Raw genomic sequence first — 18,233 nt, forward strand, 5'->3', positions numbered from 1 at the left:
TTTCCCACTACACCTAGCACACTCACAGGCTACAGAAAGTTTCTGATAACTCCAGGGTAGAACCAAAAGAGAAAGGATAAATTCCCATCATAGAGATCTTCCATCTTTAAGCTTTAGAGAGCAAATGCACTCTTCCAGAGGTCACTTAGTTTCCCATAGTCCACAGTAGCTCAAGAGTTCATCTCCATCACCTCCCAGTCAAGCTGACATATAGAATGTAAGACAATCTCACACCTACTTTCTGTGCATGCAGCTCATCTCTATTCCATGGAAATATTCACATGACCTCTGTCCCTTGAGTCTAGTTATATCCCAAATGCTCACTCTTTCTTTCTCTCTCTCTCTCTCTCCCATCCCCTCCCTCCCCTTGAGGGCAAAGGCAGAAATTACTCACAGATCCTCACAAACTCTCCTCTTGCTTTTAGAGTTTCAAAGCAGGTAAAGATTTTAAAGAGTTGTAGAACTGATTTTCAACTATTACTCTTATAAAACTGTTTCAGGCACATTTTCCAGTTTGTAACCTTTTTATTATGAAAAGTTTCAAATATACATAGATTGGTATAATGAACCTCTATGATCTATCAATTTCTTTCATCAGTCATCAACCCATAGCCATTTACATTTCATATTTTCTCCACCCTTACCCAACCCACTAGATTACTTTGATGCAAGTACTTCACATAATTTTATCCACAAATATATCAGTGCATGTCTGTCAGTATATATTAGTTTTCTATTGCCAAGTAGCAAATTACCACAAACTTAATATATTAAAGCAACATACATGCACTACTGCTCAGTTCTATAATCAGAACCCCAGGTGACTTTGACTAAGTTCTCTGCTGAGTGTCTTACAAGTCTAAAATCAAGGTGCTGGTAAGGCTGGGCTTTTATCTGGAAGCTTGTAGGGGAGAATCCACTTCCAAGCTCATTTAGGTGGTTGGCATGATCTAGCCGGCTTTAGGTCTGAGGTCCCCATTTCCTTGCTGACTGTCAATGCCTCCTTTCCTTGCTCATAGAGCTTCCTGCATCCCATGTCTCTCCCCCTCCATCTTCCAAACAGCGAATATATCCTTGTCATACTCCAAATCCCTCTAATGTCACTTCTTCATTCCAGTTTTGCCTACCAGCTGAAGAAAGATCTCTGCTTTTAAAGGGCACTTATGACTACATTGGGCCCACCTGGATAATCCAGTATACTCTTCTTGCCTTGAGATCAACTGATTAATAATAGTATTACATCTACAAAGTCCCTCTTGCTGTGTGAGGTAACTTATGCTCAGGTGTGATATCTCATCATATTCACAAATTGTAGGATTAAAACAAGACATTTTTTGGGTGGTCATTTTAGCTGATTACCACATAAGCCAGCATGAGCAGGAAAATGTAAGGGAAACCTATGTTGTATACCCAGCTCCACCTCTACCCAGGGTTCAGTATGCCCATCCAGTATTTCTGAAAAAATATATTTTGTAATTCCTTTGCTGGCCATATTGTATAACTGATGAACATCTGCATTTTTAAAAATGAACAGAATGCATTAAGATAATATAAACTTTGGGACGCCCAGGTGGTTCTGTGGTTAAGCGTCTGCCTTTGGTTCAGGGCATGATCCTGGAGTCCCCGGATCGAGTCCCGCATCAGGCTTCCCTGCACAGGGCCTGCTTCTCTCTCTGCCTGTGTCTCTGCCTCTCTCTCTCTGTGTGTCTCTCATGAATAAATAAATAAAATCTTAAAAAAAAAAAGATAATATAAACTTTGATTTGGGCTGGGAAAGGAGTAGAGTTAAAAGAAAAAAAATGAAACCAAGAAAAGATTTTCAATTCTGTTTTACAAAGAGAGTAAGTATTACCATATCCACATAACCAAGCTCCTACCCAGCCCTAGCACTTCAGTTAAACATTGTGTGCATATGGTCTTAGATCAAGCTCCCAAACAGATTTAGAGATGGTAAAATAACTGTGCTGAGTAGCCAGTCATGCAAGTATCTTATCACAAGCTTTGGAGAGAAAAGATCTGTTTCTGTGCCACTGCAGTGACAGATGTGACAGTGCTGCTCCTTCTAATTTCTGTGATTACTTCCCATATCACAGCAAAGAATCCTAAGCCAATATGGACTCAAAACCTAGTAACACCACTGAAATGAACTCTCTGTGGTAGGTCCATTTCAAAGAGTGAATTGTGCAATTTGGCTTCTTCTATCACTCTTGACAACTATTTTCTTGCTTTGCAGTGATCATAAACCTTTTCCTTTCAGAGGATAAGTTCAGAACCATAATTTCCTTTATCTCTTGTCAAAAACTTATCTTACTTATATCCGCATCCTTCAACTAGTTTTGTCTTAGTATATCTGATGCACTAATTAATGTAGCCAATAAAGGCTTAATGTATTACTCGCATCTCACACACCACATGGATGCTTTAAGGGGAGCCAGTAACGCCTTAAACCAAAGCTAAAACAAACATGGAAATGCCAGGTAGTCTAGCAGAGGCAGATTCTGGAAGTAACATTGCAGCAGAGAGTTCAACATCTTTGTTCCTCCATAGGTCAGGTCTGTTTAAAAGTGTATTTTCCTGAACTGTAGCTCAGGGCCTTTCATATTTTGCCAAAAATAATTTTGAAAATATTGTTGTTCACAATAGTATTTGCCCATATTTCTTCTTTCATCCTTTCACTTTTAAAAGTGGCTCATAAAAGTCAGAAACTACATAACAGGCATGCAAAAAAAAAAAATTTCTGGACCCCAGGAATTCACAGTTTAGTAAGAAAAAAGCAAACCTATCGGCTCAATACAGGTTGGAACACAGGATTTTGAGATTAAGAACCTCATGTTCCCAGTCTGAAAAGGATTTTCAGAACAAGGTTGTTCAGTTCTATAGATTTATGACATGGAATGAATAGAGAACAAATAGCTTTCCTCAGTCCACAAGTTCTATTCATGTTGAAAGAAGAAAATCTATTCAATTATTCCCCTTCTGTCAGATTGCCAATTTTGTACTGTTGGGTTGATTAAATTCAATGTTTGAAAACTCCAAAAATATTTGAATAAAAGGGGCCAAATACACAGATGATTGTAAGTGATTTAAATTCCAATGGGTTTTGCTTCACTTTCTGTGTTGCTTTTTCAAATGAGGTTAAATTAGAACTTCTGTGAATATTGTGTTTGGAGTTCTCAAACAATATGTCTCCTATTAACCTTGACTTTCTTATTATTTTTCAGACTGACTTTGTCAGTACATTTCTCACAGATGCATCCTGGCAGACCAATATCTACCCTGTTATTTACTCAGATACGTTTTGAAATGTTCACCACAATCTCTAGACACGCGGCTTCTTAAAAAAAAAAGAAAAAGAAAAAGAAAGAAAAGAAAAAAGAAAGAAAATGGACTGTCTTTTTAAAGCCCTCTCCTGGATCCACTCTAGACTATGCACTGTATCCAAAACCTTCGTCTCCTAACTGCCCTATATTCTTCAATGATGTCTTCCAAATCAACATCAGCAAGTTGTTATTCATTGCCTCAAAGATGCCCAGCAGGCATTAGATTCTGTAAAGAAATGAGAAGTAAAAGACTTTCAGAATTTCTTTTTAAAATATCTTAAATCTTATTGAAGTAAAAGAAAACAGACTCATGAAATATACATATTTTTTTTCTAAGAAGAATGAGTGTAATCAAATGTTGATTGTGTGATTCTAACAGCAACTGTGTGAGAAGATAGGAAGAGGGAGAAATAACCGCTCTAGATAGAGAGTCTTAAATTGGATTTGGAACAATGGGCAGAGTTACACAGGCTAACCAAAGGAGGTGGATGTAACCTGCCATATATCAGAAAGATGGCATAGGAGCAGAGTCTACATAAGGTCACAGAAAGATAATTGTCTGGAGTTGGTACGTAAACTAAGAAACATGTAATGAGCATGTCCTACATGAAGTGAAGCACTGAGCAGACTAAATGATACAGGATGTGGATTTGCCAGGTCAGGATGTACCGTCTAACTAGGAAGTCAGATATTAAATAAATAATTAGTAGTAATTGCCAATAAACCTAAGAATGTCAAGTGTCATGAAGGAGTACAGATGCTAAAAGACTGTATGTTTGAGGGACTGAAGGAAGGCCTATGGGCTTGTAAAGTACGAGGAGGCTGGTCAGACATGCGCCTGGAGCATTTCCCAGGAACTAGGGCATGTTAATCTTTCTTGTATATTTTGTAATTTATTCTAATGATAACAGGTAACCCTTTGGGGTATTCAACACAGCAATAACCAGATTAGGTATTGTTGTGCCCAAGATCGCAAATCCGAGGAACCACCAAGGAGCCGACACCGATGCAAACACATGAGGGTTTATTTACAAGCTCGAGCTTGGGTCCAAGTGTACCCGACACAGCAGAGCAGGGACTTGGACCCCGAGGTGGGTTTCAGCTGAGTTTTATGGGCTGGTCTAGGGGACCTCCAGAAGGGGGGAAGCAATTCCTCAAGTTCTGTTTACATTTTGATATGGGGCCTTCAAGGGCATTGAGCTCTGTTCTCATTCTAATAGGGGCTTCCTGCCCTTGGCTTGGGCTCTGTTTTTATTCTAATATGGAGCTTTCTAGGACATTAAGCTGTAAACTGTTTTCTTCCTGTAACTGAAGTAAGGTAAAGTTCAGCTCTTCTTCACAGGGGCCTGGGATGGCTGTACTTGTGCTAACGCTAAACTTAAAGTGGAATGGCCTTAACTTTCTCGGCCTCCACATTTCCCCCTCTCAGAGGAACCTAAGGAAGGACCCAATCGCGGGTCCAGGTTGCTCTCAGAGTGAGCCAGGGGGAATGATTAAACCAGGATTCGAACCAACCTTGTTGCTGTTCTCCCTCCCATTTACTTTTTTTTTTTTTTTTTTAATGATAGTTACAGAGAGAGAGAGAGAGAGGCAGAGACACAGGCAGAGGGAGAAGCAGGCTCCATGCACCGGGAGCCCGATGTGGGATTTGATCCCGTGTCTCCAGGATCGCGCCCTGGGCCAAAGGCAGGCGCCAAACCGCTGCGCCACCCAGGGATCCCCCCATTTACATTTCAAGGAAGAAGCAACATCCTAGGTTTAAGGCAGCACATAACCCCCCACCCCACCCTTTGTTGTAAGAAGACTAAGTCTAATCCCCTTCTATTTTGAAAGACAACCTCAGACTAGGGAGTCTTGGAGGTGGGAAGTAAGTGAGATCGGCGCACTCTTAGCTTTAGGGGATTGTCCTTGTCCGGTTGGCTTTTCCATTCTGGAACAAAGTCCTTGAGAACGGCGTGTGGGTCAGCTGGCCGGACGTGGGTGTAGTGGACCCAGGGAGTAATCCCGTCGACCTTGAGATGGTGGGAGTGGTCAGGATCACGAGGTAGGGGCCCTTCCAGCGAGGTTGAAGTGTCTGGTGTTGGTATCTCCGCAGTACACCCAGTCACCTGGCCGATATGGATGGGGATCCGGGGGTGGCCCAGTCTCATAGAGGGCCCTCAGCTTAAGCCACACCTGCTCATGGGTTCGTTGTAACATTTGGAGGGAGAAAAGAAGTTGGTGATCATCAAATTCAGCAAGCACCTCAGGTTTTAAATTGGGGATAATAGGTGGAGGAAGACCGAACATGATCTCATAGGGAGTCAGTCCCATCTTATATGGGGAGTTCCTCAACCTATATAGGGCAAAGGGGAGGAGAGTCACCCAGTCCCCGCCAGTCTCCAGGGCTAATTTAGTTAAGGTCTCCTTTAATGTTCTGTCCATCCTCTCTACCTGTCCTGAGCTCTGGGGCCTATATGCACAATGTAATTTCCAATCTGCCCCAAGTTACCTTAGAGACGAATCCTGGGCTGTTGTCTGATCCAATTTTAACAGGAAAACCATACCTCGGTAAGATGCCTTCCAGCAGTGTCTTGGTCACGGTCTGTGCCATTTCATGTTTGGTGGGAAATGTCTCTGTCCATCCTGAAAAAGTATCTACAAACACTAGTAAATACCTGTATCCATATTTTCCAGGTTTTACTTGAGTGAAGTCCACTTCCCAGTAGGCTCCTGGGCGGTCCCCCCGGAGCCGGGCACCCAGGTTAGATCCATGGGAGGTGGCATTAGTTAACTGACATGGGTGGCAGCTCACCACAATCTGCTTGATCTTTGCTCGAGAGTCTTTAATAGTGATCTTTGCATGTCGTATGAGGTCTGCCATCTTCCTTGTCCCCATGTGAGGACTCCGATGCATCTTGGATAGGACTTGCCGTCCTAGCTCCTCTGGCAGGATGATGCGGGAGTCTGCGGCCCTCCACCAGCCACGCAAGCACTGGGTCATGGGCAAGTGTTTGATCCAGTGTAAATCAGCATCAGTATAGTTGGGGGTGTCAGGCAGGGTTGGTGCCCCCGGATTGGGTCTCCGTTTCCATGGTTACAGCTGTCCCCGCATATCTGATTCCTTTTCAGATGAAACTGCTGCCTTCCGTGTACCAGGTAGCATCCTCATTCGGCAGTGGCTGGTCCTGGAGATCAGCTCTGATTCCATGCACCTGTGCCAAAATTTCTTGACAGTCACTCAGAGGGGGGTCCTAGTCTGGGTTAGGGAGACGAGAGGCAGAGGGTATTGGTGGACCCTGACAGGGTCTGCTCCCAGCTTTAGTTATGGCTGGTCGGTGCGGGGCCAGCCCAATTCCCCCAGGTTCTGCCCACGCTTGGGGAAATTCCTGCAGCCAACAGTCCATGTCAGTCATTGGGGCTGAGGGCGTTTGGTGGAGACAATATTTGTCTTCTGAACTCAGGAGAAGCACCTGAATCAGGTGCCCCTCCTTGTTTAGGATTTTTGCTCCTTTGGGGTGGAAACAAATTTGTGCCCCCATCTTGGTGAGCAAATCCCGACCTAACAACGGGTAGGGACACTCAGGGATGACCATGAAGGAGTGTAATACCCAGCCCATGCCAAGATCCACAGTTCTTCGGGTAGTCCATGAGTACTGTTCAGTGCCCATGGCCCCTTGCACCCATGAAGTCTTGCTTGCCAATTCCCCTTGGGGTTGGAATAAAACCGAATGTTGTGCCCCAGTGTCCACTAGGAATTCAATTGATTGCCTCTCCACTCTGAGAGTTACCCTGGGCTCGGGGAGGGATGCCGAACCCCGACTCCCCTAATCGTCCAGGTCCTCCATTTCCAAGATCTTGGCAGGGACCTAAGCTCTTTTGTTAGGGCAGCTTTTTACCCAGTGGCCCTCTTCTTTGCAATAAGCACATTGGTTTTTGTTGAGCTTAGGTTGCTCCCGAGGGGGACCAGGGCCATCCTCCTTACCTGTCCCTGAAGCCAGCTTCTTGAGGTGCCTCCGTCTTTCCTGTGGGTCATCCATGGTTGTGGCCAGCAGGATCTTGGCCAGGTTTTGGGTCTGCCGGTCACTTAGTTTGGTTTGTTGTTCTTCCAGACTTTCTCTATTATTATAGACTCGTTCTGCCACTATCACTAAGTACTGCAAGCTCTTCTCTCCCAGCCTCTCTACTCTTTGCAATTTCTTTTTAATATCCGGAGCGTCCTGGTTAACAAAAGCCATGATAATTGCGGCCTTTGTTTCTGGGGCTTCTGGGTTCATAGGGGTGTACTGCCTAAAAGCCTCTATGACTCTCTCTAAGAAGGCTGCTGGACTCCCATCCTTACCCTGCCTCACATCATAGACCTTGGCCAGATTGGTAGGCTTGGGCGCGGCAGCCTTGAGACCTGCCCCTAGAGTCTGGCGGTGGACCCGGAGTCTCTCCTTACCTTCAGCTGAGTTGTAGTCCCAGGCGGGGCGGGATAAAGGGAAGGCAGCATTTATGAGGTCTGGGTTTTGAGTCAGCTGTCTGTCCCCTCCCAGGACAGACTTCCGGCTTCCACCTGAATTCGTTCTCTCTCCTCGGTGGTGAAGAGAACCTGCAAGAGCTGTTGGCAGTCATCCCAAGTAGGCTGGTGGGTAAAGAGAACAGTTTCTAAAAGCCCGATTAGATCTCTCGGATTATCAGAGAACTTTGCATTTTGGGTTTTCCAATTATATAAATCACTGGTGGAGAATGGCCAATATAACATTAGCTGTTCGCCAGTCTCATCGGGGGGGCCCCATGGTGCGGAGAGGAAGGGCGGTGGAGTCGGCTGGCCCCGCATTCGGAGGTGGGGCCGTCCGGTGGGTCCGACCGCATGTCCCCGCTGCTGGCCCGAGCACAGGGACTCCCTTGTCAGGGAGGGGTGGCGCCCCTTCTGCAGCCCCCGGTGCCTCCAATGGAGGGGAGGAAGGGGGAGGGGATGCCCGGTAGGGTGGCGGGAGAATCAGGTCCTCTGGGGAGGAATCCTGGAAGACCAGATAAAGGGGCACTTGGGGCATAAAAGCGGTCTCCTTCTCGGCTTTCCGCAGTGCTAGAATCTCGGTGGGTCCTGTTTTGGGGAGTAAAAATGGTTTTAGCCAAGGAGGGGGATTCTCGAGCATGTCCTGCCAGATCAGGATGTAGGGCACCTGGTCAGAGTAGCCATCCAGTTTGTCCCTGAAGATCACGGCCTTAATCTATAAGATAACAGGTAGGTGAAAAGTTCCTTCTCGGGGCCATCCCACATCAAAGGTTGGCAATTCTCATATGCAATAAATTTGGAATCTCTCTCCGTATGTCTATGCTCAGAATACGAGCTCTTTCCCTAACATCCGAGAAGTGGGAGAGCATAAGAGACAGGGGAGTGGTTTCTGTCTCCCCCATTATGTCCCCAATCCACACCAAGACACAGACAGTAAAGACGATTAACAAGGACCCAACAACACAGACAAATGCACAGTTAACAAGGACATAGTAACACAGACCAATGTTCCAGTGTGACCGCAGAGACAAAACAGAAAGTAACCCGAAGGGCTGGCAGCCGGCCCTCCTTACAGATGAGGACCCCCGTCCTTCTTACAGATGAGGACTCCTGTCCTCCTACAGATGAGGACCCCGATCCTCCTTACAGATGGGGACCTCCGTCCTCCTTACAGATGAGGACCCCATCCTCCAGGCGAGGGCAAGGGACGTCTCCTCAAGATCCCCCGGTCCACGGCCTGCCAGCGCATCCACCTAAGCCAATGTCGACCCCATGCAGATTGGAATTCCTACAGGTAAAAGTACAGTTTAGAGCTCTCGGAAAATATGCGCACAAAAGGTGGAAAAAGTTGAGTGCACTCAACACGCGTGAACCCCTCCGGATGGGGTCCTGGAGGTCTCTCGGATCCCAGACGAGCTCCCAAATGTTGTGCCCAAGATCGTGAATCCGAGGAACCACCAAGGAGCTGACACCGATGCAAACACACAAGGGTTTATTTACAAGCTCGAGCTTGGGTCCAAGTGCACCCGACAGAGCGGAGCAGGGACTTGGACCCCGAGATGGGTTTCAGCTTAGTTTTAAGGACTGGTCTAGGGGACCTCCAGAAGGGGGGGAGCAATTCCTCAAGTTCTGTTTACATTTTGATATGGGGCCTTCAAGGGCACTGAGCTCTGTTCTTATTTTAACGGAGGCTTCCTGCCACTGGCTTGGGCCCTGTTCTCATTCTAATACGGGCTTCCAGCCCTTGGCTTGGGCTCTGTTTTTATTCTAATATGGGGTTTTCTAGGATGTTAAGCTGTAAGCTGTTTTCTTCCTGTAACTGAAGTAAGGTAAAGTTCAGCTCTTCTTCACAGGGGCCTGGGATGGCTGTACTTGTGCTAACGCTGAACTTAAAGTGGAATGGCCTTAATTTTCTCGGCCTCCACAGGTATGTTTAATTTGGAGATAAAGTTAGAACACTGAATTTTGATGAGCAGATTCTAGTGCCATCCCTACTCCCTGGCCAATAACTATTTCTATTACTTAAGCCTTGGTCTCATTGTAAAATGGAATAATGTTATATGGGTCAGATATCACCCAGATATCACATGAGTGAAAATGAATTATAAAATGATGTTTTGTGTGCACATATGTGTGTAAGGTAAGGGACCACTGCTTATTCTCATGCATCCCTATAGCATCAGCCCCTAAGAAAATGCCTATATCATACCGGGCCAAATAAATGATTTTGCACCAAATATATAAGCACATACATGGTGCCACATGCACACAAATGTGTGTGTATGTACCTGAGAAATCCAACCTCCAGAATCCCTTCTTCCAAAGATCACCTTCCTCCAGTTGATTTGGGAATTTGCATAACATCTATTTCTGGCTCATTCTCTAATGGTTAAGGTACTACATAGTCACTCTTAAAAACTGACCCCATAAAATTTGTTCTTGTATTTTTCACCACTATGACTGTGATTGCATCTGGCCCAAATTCCTGCACTAGACAAAGAATCCAATCCTATACTTGGATCCACAATGTTAGTGCTCATTAGGTTGTATTACTCTTTCAGTCTCTGTTCCAGTGGAATAGTGGAATAGTGCCAATTGAACATGGCTGAGACTGCAGAGAGCTTTTAATCTCAGCCATGCACTGTTTCTAAACCAGTCATTTCCCCCACATCCGTCTTGGCCTTAATGTTGAGACTCTGTCACCAATGCCAATTTTCTTTCCCTCACAAGAAATCACCTTTGCAATGCCTCCATGTTCTCTCCTGCCAGTTAACCTCAACCACCTTAGAAAAGTTCTAGGGACTTTGAATTTCTAAAAGGAAGAAGTTTAGAGTTCAACTGATCACTTTACCTCACTGAGTTTTCTTGTCCTTGATTATAGGATACCTACCTTCATATCAGAGGCTAGCTCTGCAAAGGAGGGGTTATTTTGAGGCAGACTCTTCACTAAGCCACAAAAGGTACTGTTACTCAGGCATCAAACTTGAGCTGTCTAATCCCATATCCCAGGATCTTGACAATTTTACATATCACCTTTTAAGAATAAATTAGTTTACTTTCTTAAAACTCTATCTCAACCACACAGACTTTACTACTACTTTTATTCTATCTCTTATCAAAATCTAATTTTATATGCCCTGGATTCCCCTTTGGAGTAACTTTATTAAGGCTCTGAGGCCTTCAGCTTCTTTTTAGGCCTCTACAATAGTTGTCTTCTATGTACGATAAATGTGTGAAATTTGACAGAGCTATTCTGGTAAAAAAAAAAAAAAAAAAAAAAAAAAAAAAAAAAAAACTATTTCTGAGGCCTAGTTAGCAGTATCTATTTTGAAGTCTTCTTAAGGAGCAAACTTAATTCCCTCTACCTACAGATTATCTTCCTGGCTCTTCTAGTTTCTCCATCTGCCTTATATCTATATGACACTTTCTTGGACATCCAAATCTGTAAAGTGCAATGGAAGTTTCCTTCACTGAGGAACAACAGATCTGCCTGATAATACTCATTCCTCAGCAGAAAAGAGTAATGGTGACTTTTCATTTCTCATGAATGGCTCCTATTGTGACAGTGGTGGGATGCATATGCTGCTGGTTATGGCACTGATTTTGTGACTTAGCATCAACGCTAGGGATTTACTTGTTTTTCAACATCAATTGAGTCCCAAGGGAGACTTCTGAACAAATTTCCCAACATAGGGGATACATTCCCTTTGTTGCTTTTCCTTGAGGAATAACTCTTTCATTGTTCATTCCACATATAATGCTATTGATTAAGCTGAGTTGATGCAGTGCTGATGAAGTGATGTTCAAAGTTCTGAGAAGTTCATTCAGAATTTGAAAGGTCAGAAAATAAGTGAGTTTTCTCAAGGAAGTCTAGATGCCATTTGCTTTTTATTTTTCATAAAACCTAGTATTTCCATTTCAATACACACACAAATTAGAAATTAAAATAGTTTCAAAAGGTTTTTAAACAAATTCATGAACATAGATCCAGGATGTTCTATTAGGAAAACAAAGATGCTTACTGAGCAAATCCCTGATGCCGCAAAATTGACTGGGATATAGTTGCAGTCTTTCATAAGTGTTTTTGAATAAATGAGCTTCCATCCTCCAAGTACATGATACTTGGAACCCTTATCAGAGCCTTCAGATTTGTTTTTCTGTAAATGAAATATACTCTCTCCTCAGCCTATATAAAATTATATTTCTGTCTCCACTAAATGATTTTTAAAATCTTTTTTCCCAGATTAATATCAAGTTACTCTGATGATTCCAAAATATATCCTTGTGTAATCACTCATAACTCAGCAATACTTGGCAGGGCAAGAAAAGAACTAGAAATGGACAGACCTTTCCTCTATCTTCCAGGGAAATCAAAAGGTAGAAAGAGGTAATCAGACAACCAGGCCCCATCTCCAGAGTCTGGGGTGAGATTCAGCTATATACATTTTTTAATAATTCCTTTTATTGAAGTATAATATATATTGAAAAAACTCAACTCATGTGTGTATCAGAATTAATCATTATTAAAAAAACAAAATTGTGTCACATGTAAAGCACACATAAAGACATAGGATATAACCAGCCCCCAAGAAATAGCTGCTCATATGCCCACTTAATCTCTACCCCACCCCCACCTTCCAAAAAAGAAACATTATCTTGAATTCTAGCATCAAAGATTCTTTGCCAATTTTCAATTTTTTAATTATATTTTAGAGACAGGGAGGGGAAAAGGAAGAGAGGAAAAATCTTAAGCAAGCTCCACTCCCAGCATAGAGCCCCACGTGGGGTTCAGTCTCACAACCCTGAGATCATGGCCTAAGCCGAAATCAAGAGTTGGACACTTAACCGACTAAGCCACTCAGATACCCCTGCCTATTTTCAAACTTAAATTAATGGAATTAGACATTTATCCAAAATTATATATGTGAGAATCATCCTTTCTGAGTATAACAGTACTTCATATTAATTTGTTACAATAATGCATTGAATAAATATACCACATGTATTTATTCATTCTACTGATGGCACTTGGGGTTGTTTCAAATTTAAAGCTAATATAAGCAATGCTGCTATGACCTTTTTGTATTTGTGTCTGGTGCAAAGGGGGATGCACTTCTATTGCTAACTACTTTGCAATAGGATTGCTGGGTATTATGTTTGTATTTATTCTGCTTTATAAGTTACTGTCAAAAAGATTTCCAAAGGAGTTATACCTACCTATAGACATTCCCTCTAGCAGTATTTGAGAATTCTAGTTTTTCTGCAACCTCATCAAACCTAAGTACTATCAGCCTTTCAATTTTAACCATTCTAGTAGATGTAAGTGGTATCTTTTCTGGTTTTAATTTTCATTTTATTAAATTCTAATAGGAGTGAGCAGCTTTTCATGTTTATTGATTTGGATATCCTATCCTATCTAATCTAAACTACCTATTCAAGTCTTTGTTCATTCTTTTCCTAGCAGATTTTTTTTAATTGATTTGTAGAAGTTCTTTAAATAAGCTCTATATAAATAGATTGTTAGTTATATCTGTTGCAAATTTTATTTTCCATTCTGGAGCTAACATTCTCAGTGGTGTCTGATTAATAAATTACTTAATTTAAAAAAATTTAAAAAATAAATTAATTATAATGAAGTCCAGGGAGGAACTAAGATGGTAGTGGAGTAGGAGGATCCTAGACTGGTCTTGTGCATGGAACACAAAGAGATAACTATCAAATCATCCTAAAGACCCCCAGAGATCAGCCTGAAGACTGACAGAACAAACTCTACAACTAAAGGGAGAGAAGAAGCCTCATCAAAGAGGGTAGGGAGGATGGAGACGTGGTTTGGGGCAGAAAGGGACCATGGCTGCTGTGGAGAGGGAGTCAAGGTCGCAGAAGCAGAGAGAGAGCCAGAGGAGGGCACAGGGAAGGGAACCCACAAGGAGAACATTTCCCCAAAGCCATTTGCTGGGAAAAAGAGAGGGCTGATTTTTATGAGTTTTTGCAGCCAGCAGAGCTTCAAGCCCAGAGTTTGAAAGATCAGTGGGCTTGGCTGGCCTAGAGCCATCCGGGTGCTGCCCTGCTCCCGGAGAGAGGGCAGGCAAACACCTGGAGCGGGGCGTAAACCGGCATGGGAACAGCCACCTGAAGACTGTCATAGCAGAGGGCGCAGGGATGCTTCACCCTCCTTGGAGGGGATGCAGCTCTGAGGTAGCTCCTGGAGAAGCCCTCTGGGCTTGCACGAGCCCGCGGGCACCAGTCTCTCCCCGCCCTCAGCAGAAGCACAGATGCACCAACAGGAGGCAGCACTGGGCCAGCACAGGCTGCCTTACTTGCTTCCAGGAATCCCCACTTCCCCCTGCACCCTGGTGAGAAGACTTTTGAGCTCAAGCTGGTCTCAGTCCCAGCGCAGCGAAACCCTCCCCCAGAAGGCCAGCGCAGGTCCCTGCCCACTTTATGTCTCTAACCCTGGAGTTTGAAAAGTTTGCAAGCTGGGCTGGCCTAGAACCCGCAGGGCACTGCGCCCCTCCTGGTCAGGAAGCAGGCCAACAACCCCGGGCGCATGGCCTGGAAACAGCTTTCTGGAAAAGGCCCGGGACACTCTGTTTTTCTCAGGGTGTATTCCTGAGAGGCAGCGGGTGGGGAGACTGCTCTCTGGGCACAAGGAGGTGATCAGGGCCATGGTACTCCGCTGCCCTGGGGCAGGAAGCAGGAGGGGAGGACTGGGGCTGCCTTAACCTGCTGAAGCCAAGTCCCACACCCTTGTCCAGGGGTGCTGCCCTTCTGTCAAGCTTGCTTCAGTCCCAGTGGGGCAGGCCCCTGGCCCAGAAGAGCCAGCATGAGCCCCCGCACAGACCGCATCCCCTGCCTAGAGAGTTCTGCGCCACCACAGTGCTAGCACCAGGAGGGTCAGGAACCATTTCACAGAGCAGAGCACACCTAGTTCAAACTCGCCACACTCAGGCAGGGACCAAACACTGTGCACATGCAGCCAGGAGAGCCTCTGCAGGTGACAGGCCCGAAGGCCAGAGCAGCCAAACCACAGTAGTGGAGGGCATGCAGCACACACCAGAGATGCTCGCTCAAGTGCCAGACACTGGGCACCACTACCCTCTTCTTCATAAAGACATTCTCTCCAGAGTGGAAAGCAACTGGACTTTCCTTGCACCCAGAAGAAAGCAGAAACTTAGACAAAAATGCCAAGACCAAGGAATTCATCCCAAATGAAAGAACAAGATCAAGTCATGGTCAGAGATTTAAGCTTGACAGATAAAAGTAGCAGGCCTGATGGAGAATTTAAAGCAACAATCCTAAGGATGCTCACTGGGATTAAGAAAAGGTTGGAGGATTTCAGGGAGGCCCTTACCACAGGGTTAAAAGAGTTAAAAAAAAAAAGTTAGAAATGAAAAATATAATAACTGAGGTGGGAAACAGGCTTGATGCAATGAACATGAGGATGGAAGGAGCAGATCTCTCCACAGACACTTGGCAAGCCAGAAGGGAGGGCATGATTTTTCAACATGTTGAATGGGAAGAAAACTCTGATCGCAAATGGTAAGAATTTAATTTTTTTATGGGTGAGTAATATTTCATTGTCTATATATACCACATTTTCTTTATCCATTCATCTGTCGACAGACATCTGGGCTCCTTCCACAGTTTGGCTATTGTGGCTATTGTTGGCTACTATGAACACTGGGGTGCAGGTGCCCCTTCTGATCACTATGTTTGTATCCTTTGGGTAAAAACCTAGTAAAGCAGTTGCTGGCTCATAGGGTAGCTCAATTTTTCACTTTTGGGAGAACCTCCATATTGTTTTCCACACAAATGTGGATATTAAGAAACAAAACAGGATCATAAAGAAAGGAGGGAAACATATAGTAAGATGAAAACAGAGAGGGAGACAAACCACAAGAGACTTAACTGAGTCAGGAAACAAACTGAGTGTTGCTAGAGGGGAGGTCGGTGGGGGGATGGGATAGCTAGGTGACGGTCACTAAGGAGGGTACTTGATAGAATGAGCACTGGGTATTATATGCAACTGATGAATCACTGAACTCTACCTCTGAAACTAATAATACACTATATGTTATTGAATATAAATTTTAAAAAATAAAGAATGAGAAATACTCTGTAGTCAAGAAGGCTCTACTGAGTAAGGGAACCATTTAGAACCCAAGGAGAGATCAAAAGTTTCCCAAACAAGCACTAAAGGAGTTTGTGACTACTAAACCAGATCTTAATTATTATTGTCAAATGGATTTCTTGTAAGATGTCATTTCCCATTCTATTCTTTTTTGGATGGTAATTATTATATACAATGCCATCTTTTTCTGTTTTGTAGGATCTACTTATTTTTCTGTTACCTAATAAAATTTTTCTCTATATATATTTTAAAAAATTATAGTGAAGCCCAAAATATCATTATTTCCTTTCTTGATTGGTTGCTTTCTGTGTCCTATTTATTAAATACTTTTCTACTTGAAGTTCATAATCATGTGTTATCTTTTTGAATTTTCATTGGTTTTATGTTCACATTTAGATCTACAATCTATCTGGAGTTCATTTTTTAGTATGATCTGTGATAGCATTCAAACTCATTTTTCTCCATATGGGTGTTCAGTTCAGCTAGCAGTATTTATTGGAAAGACTATTTCTTTCCCTGATGATCCTCCGTCACATTTTTACCATATCCATGTGTTCAAATGTGTGAATATATGTTTATAGACTCACTCTGTCCCATGATTTTTTTTGTTTCAACTTTATAACCTACTATTGTACTTATAATATTCCTAATATTACTGTCTTAAGAACTATTTATAGCTTTGGGGCCCCTAGGTGGCTCAGTCAGTTAAGCATCTGACTTTTAGTTTCAGCTCAGGCCATCATCTCAGAATCGTGCTGTGGAGGCTGAGAAAATTAAGGCCATTCCTCTTTAAGTTCGGTGTTAGCACAAGTACAGCCATCCCAGGCCCCTGTGAGTAAGAGCTGAAATTTACATTACTTCAGTTACAGGAAAAAAAAAAAAAAAACAGTTTACAACTTAACTCCTAGAAAGCCCCATATTAGAATAAGAACAGAGCTCAATGCCCTTGAAAGCCCCGTATCAGATTGTAAACAGAACTTGAGAAATTCCTCCACCCTTTTTGGAGGTCCCCTAGACCAGCCCATAAAACTCAGCTGAAACCCATCTCGGGGTCCAAGTCCCTGCTCCGCTGTGTCAGGTATACTTGGACCCAAGCTCAAGCTTGTAAATAAACCCTCGTGTGTTTGCATCAGTGTCAGCTCCTTGGTGGTTTCTCGGATTCACAATCTTGGGCACAACAGTGGGATTGATCATTGGGCTCAGCAAGAAGTCTGGTTCTTTCTTTCCTTCTGCTCCTCTCCCTGCTCGTGTTTTCACTGTCTCTTTCCTCTCAGACAAATAAATAAAATATTAAAAATAAAAAACCTGTACCTTTACAAATTACTCACTACCTGATAGTATAATTCCACCAGTTTTGTTCTTCAAAATTTTCCTGAACTAACCTTGGACCAAAGCACTCCATTTGCATTCTAGAATTCTTTTGCCAATCTCCACCTTTCCCACATATTTGAACTTTGCTTGTGATTTCATTGAATCTGTGGATAAATTGATTGGAAAATTACACCCTTACAATATTGAGTCTTTTGAACCATAAACATATTCTATTTATTTAGGTCTTATTTAATTTCTTTTAACAATGTTTGCAATATTATATGCAGAAAATTTACACATACTTTTTAGAATTATTCTAGTTATTAGAGACTACTATGAATGGCATAACTTGTAAAAAGTGACCTCTTAGTTTCATGTATTAATTCTAACCATTTATTTTATGATTTCTTTCCTGTTTTATACATACAATGTCATTTGTATATAATGATAGTTTTATTTCTTCTTAATCTTTTTAACATTTGTTTCCTTGTTTTACTGCTTTTCTTAAAATACTCAGAAACCATGAGTACAGGCAATGAAAACAGCTACTCTTGCCACTTTCTAGATCACAGAAAGAGTTCACATTTCACAAGTGAATACATTAATGGCTGTATAGCAGCCCCCCTCCCCCCCAGCCGCCTTATCTATGGGGCATATGTTCCAAGATTCCCAGTGGATGCCTGAAACTGTGGATAGAACTGGAGCCTATGTATACTATGTTTTTTTTTTTCCTGTACATACATACCTATGATAAAGTTTAACTTATAAATCAGGACAGTAAAAGATTAACAATAATAATTAATAATTACAACAATATGCGCAGTAAAAGTTATGTGAATGTGGTCTCTCTCTCTCTAAATATCTTACTGTATTCTGCTCACCCTTCTTATTTGTGATGATGTGAAATAATAAACCACCTATGTGATGAGATGAAGTGAGGTAAATGACTTAGGCATTGTGACATAGCCTGTGGCTATTATTGACTTTGTGA

General features: G+C 42.9%; 1 protein-coding gene across 1 annotated transcript; it reads right to left on the reverse strand.

Moving 5' to 3' along the window:
* Positions 1-608: 608 nt before the first annotated feature.
* Positions 609-10,340, reverse strand: LOC144324537 (uncharacterized). The gene is made up of 5 exons (XM_077915999.1): positions 10,224-10,340; positions 9,093-9,265; positions 8,086-8,495; positions 5,207-7,902; positions 609-3,546 (listed from the first exon to the last, which is right to left on the reverse strand). Exons 1-4 carry the CDS (start codon positions 10,338-10,340, stop codon positions 7,169-7,171), a joined length of 1,434 nt encoding a protein of 477 aa, XP_077772125.1. The 3' UTR covers positions 609-3,546; positions 5,207-7,168.
* Between the last annotated feature and the right edge of the window lie 7,893 nt (positions 10,341-18,233).

The sequence above is a fragment of the Canis aureus genome, chromosome 12 (genome assembly GCF_053574225.1).
Source record: "Canis aureus isolate CA01 chromosome 12, VMU_Caureus_v.1.0, whole genome shotgun sequence".
NCBI lineage: Eukaryota > Metazoa > Chordata > Mammalia > Carnivora > Canidae > Canis > Canis aureus.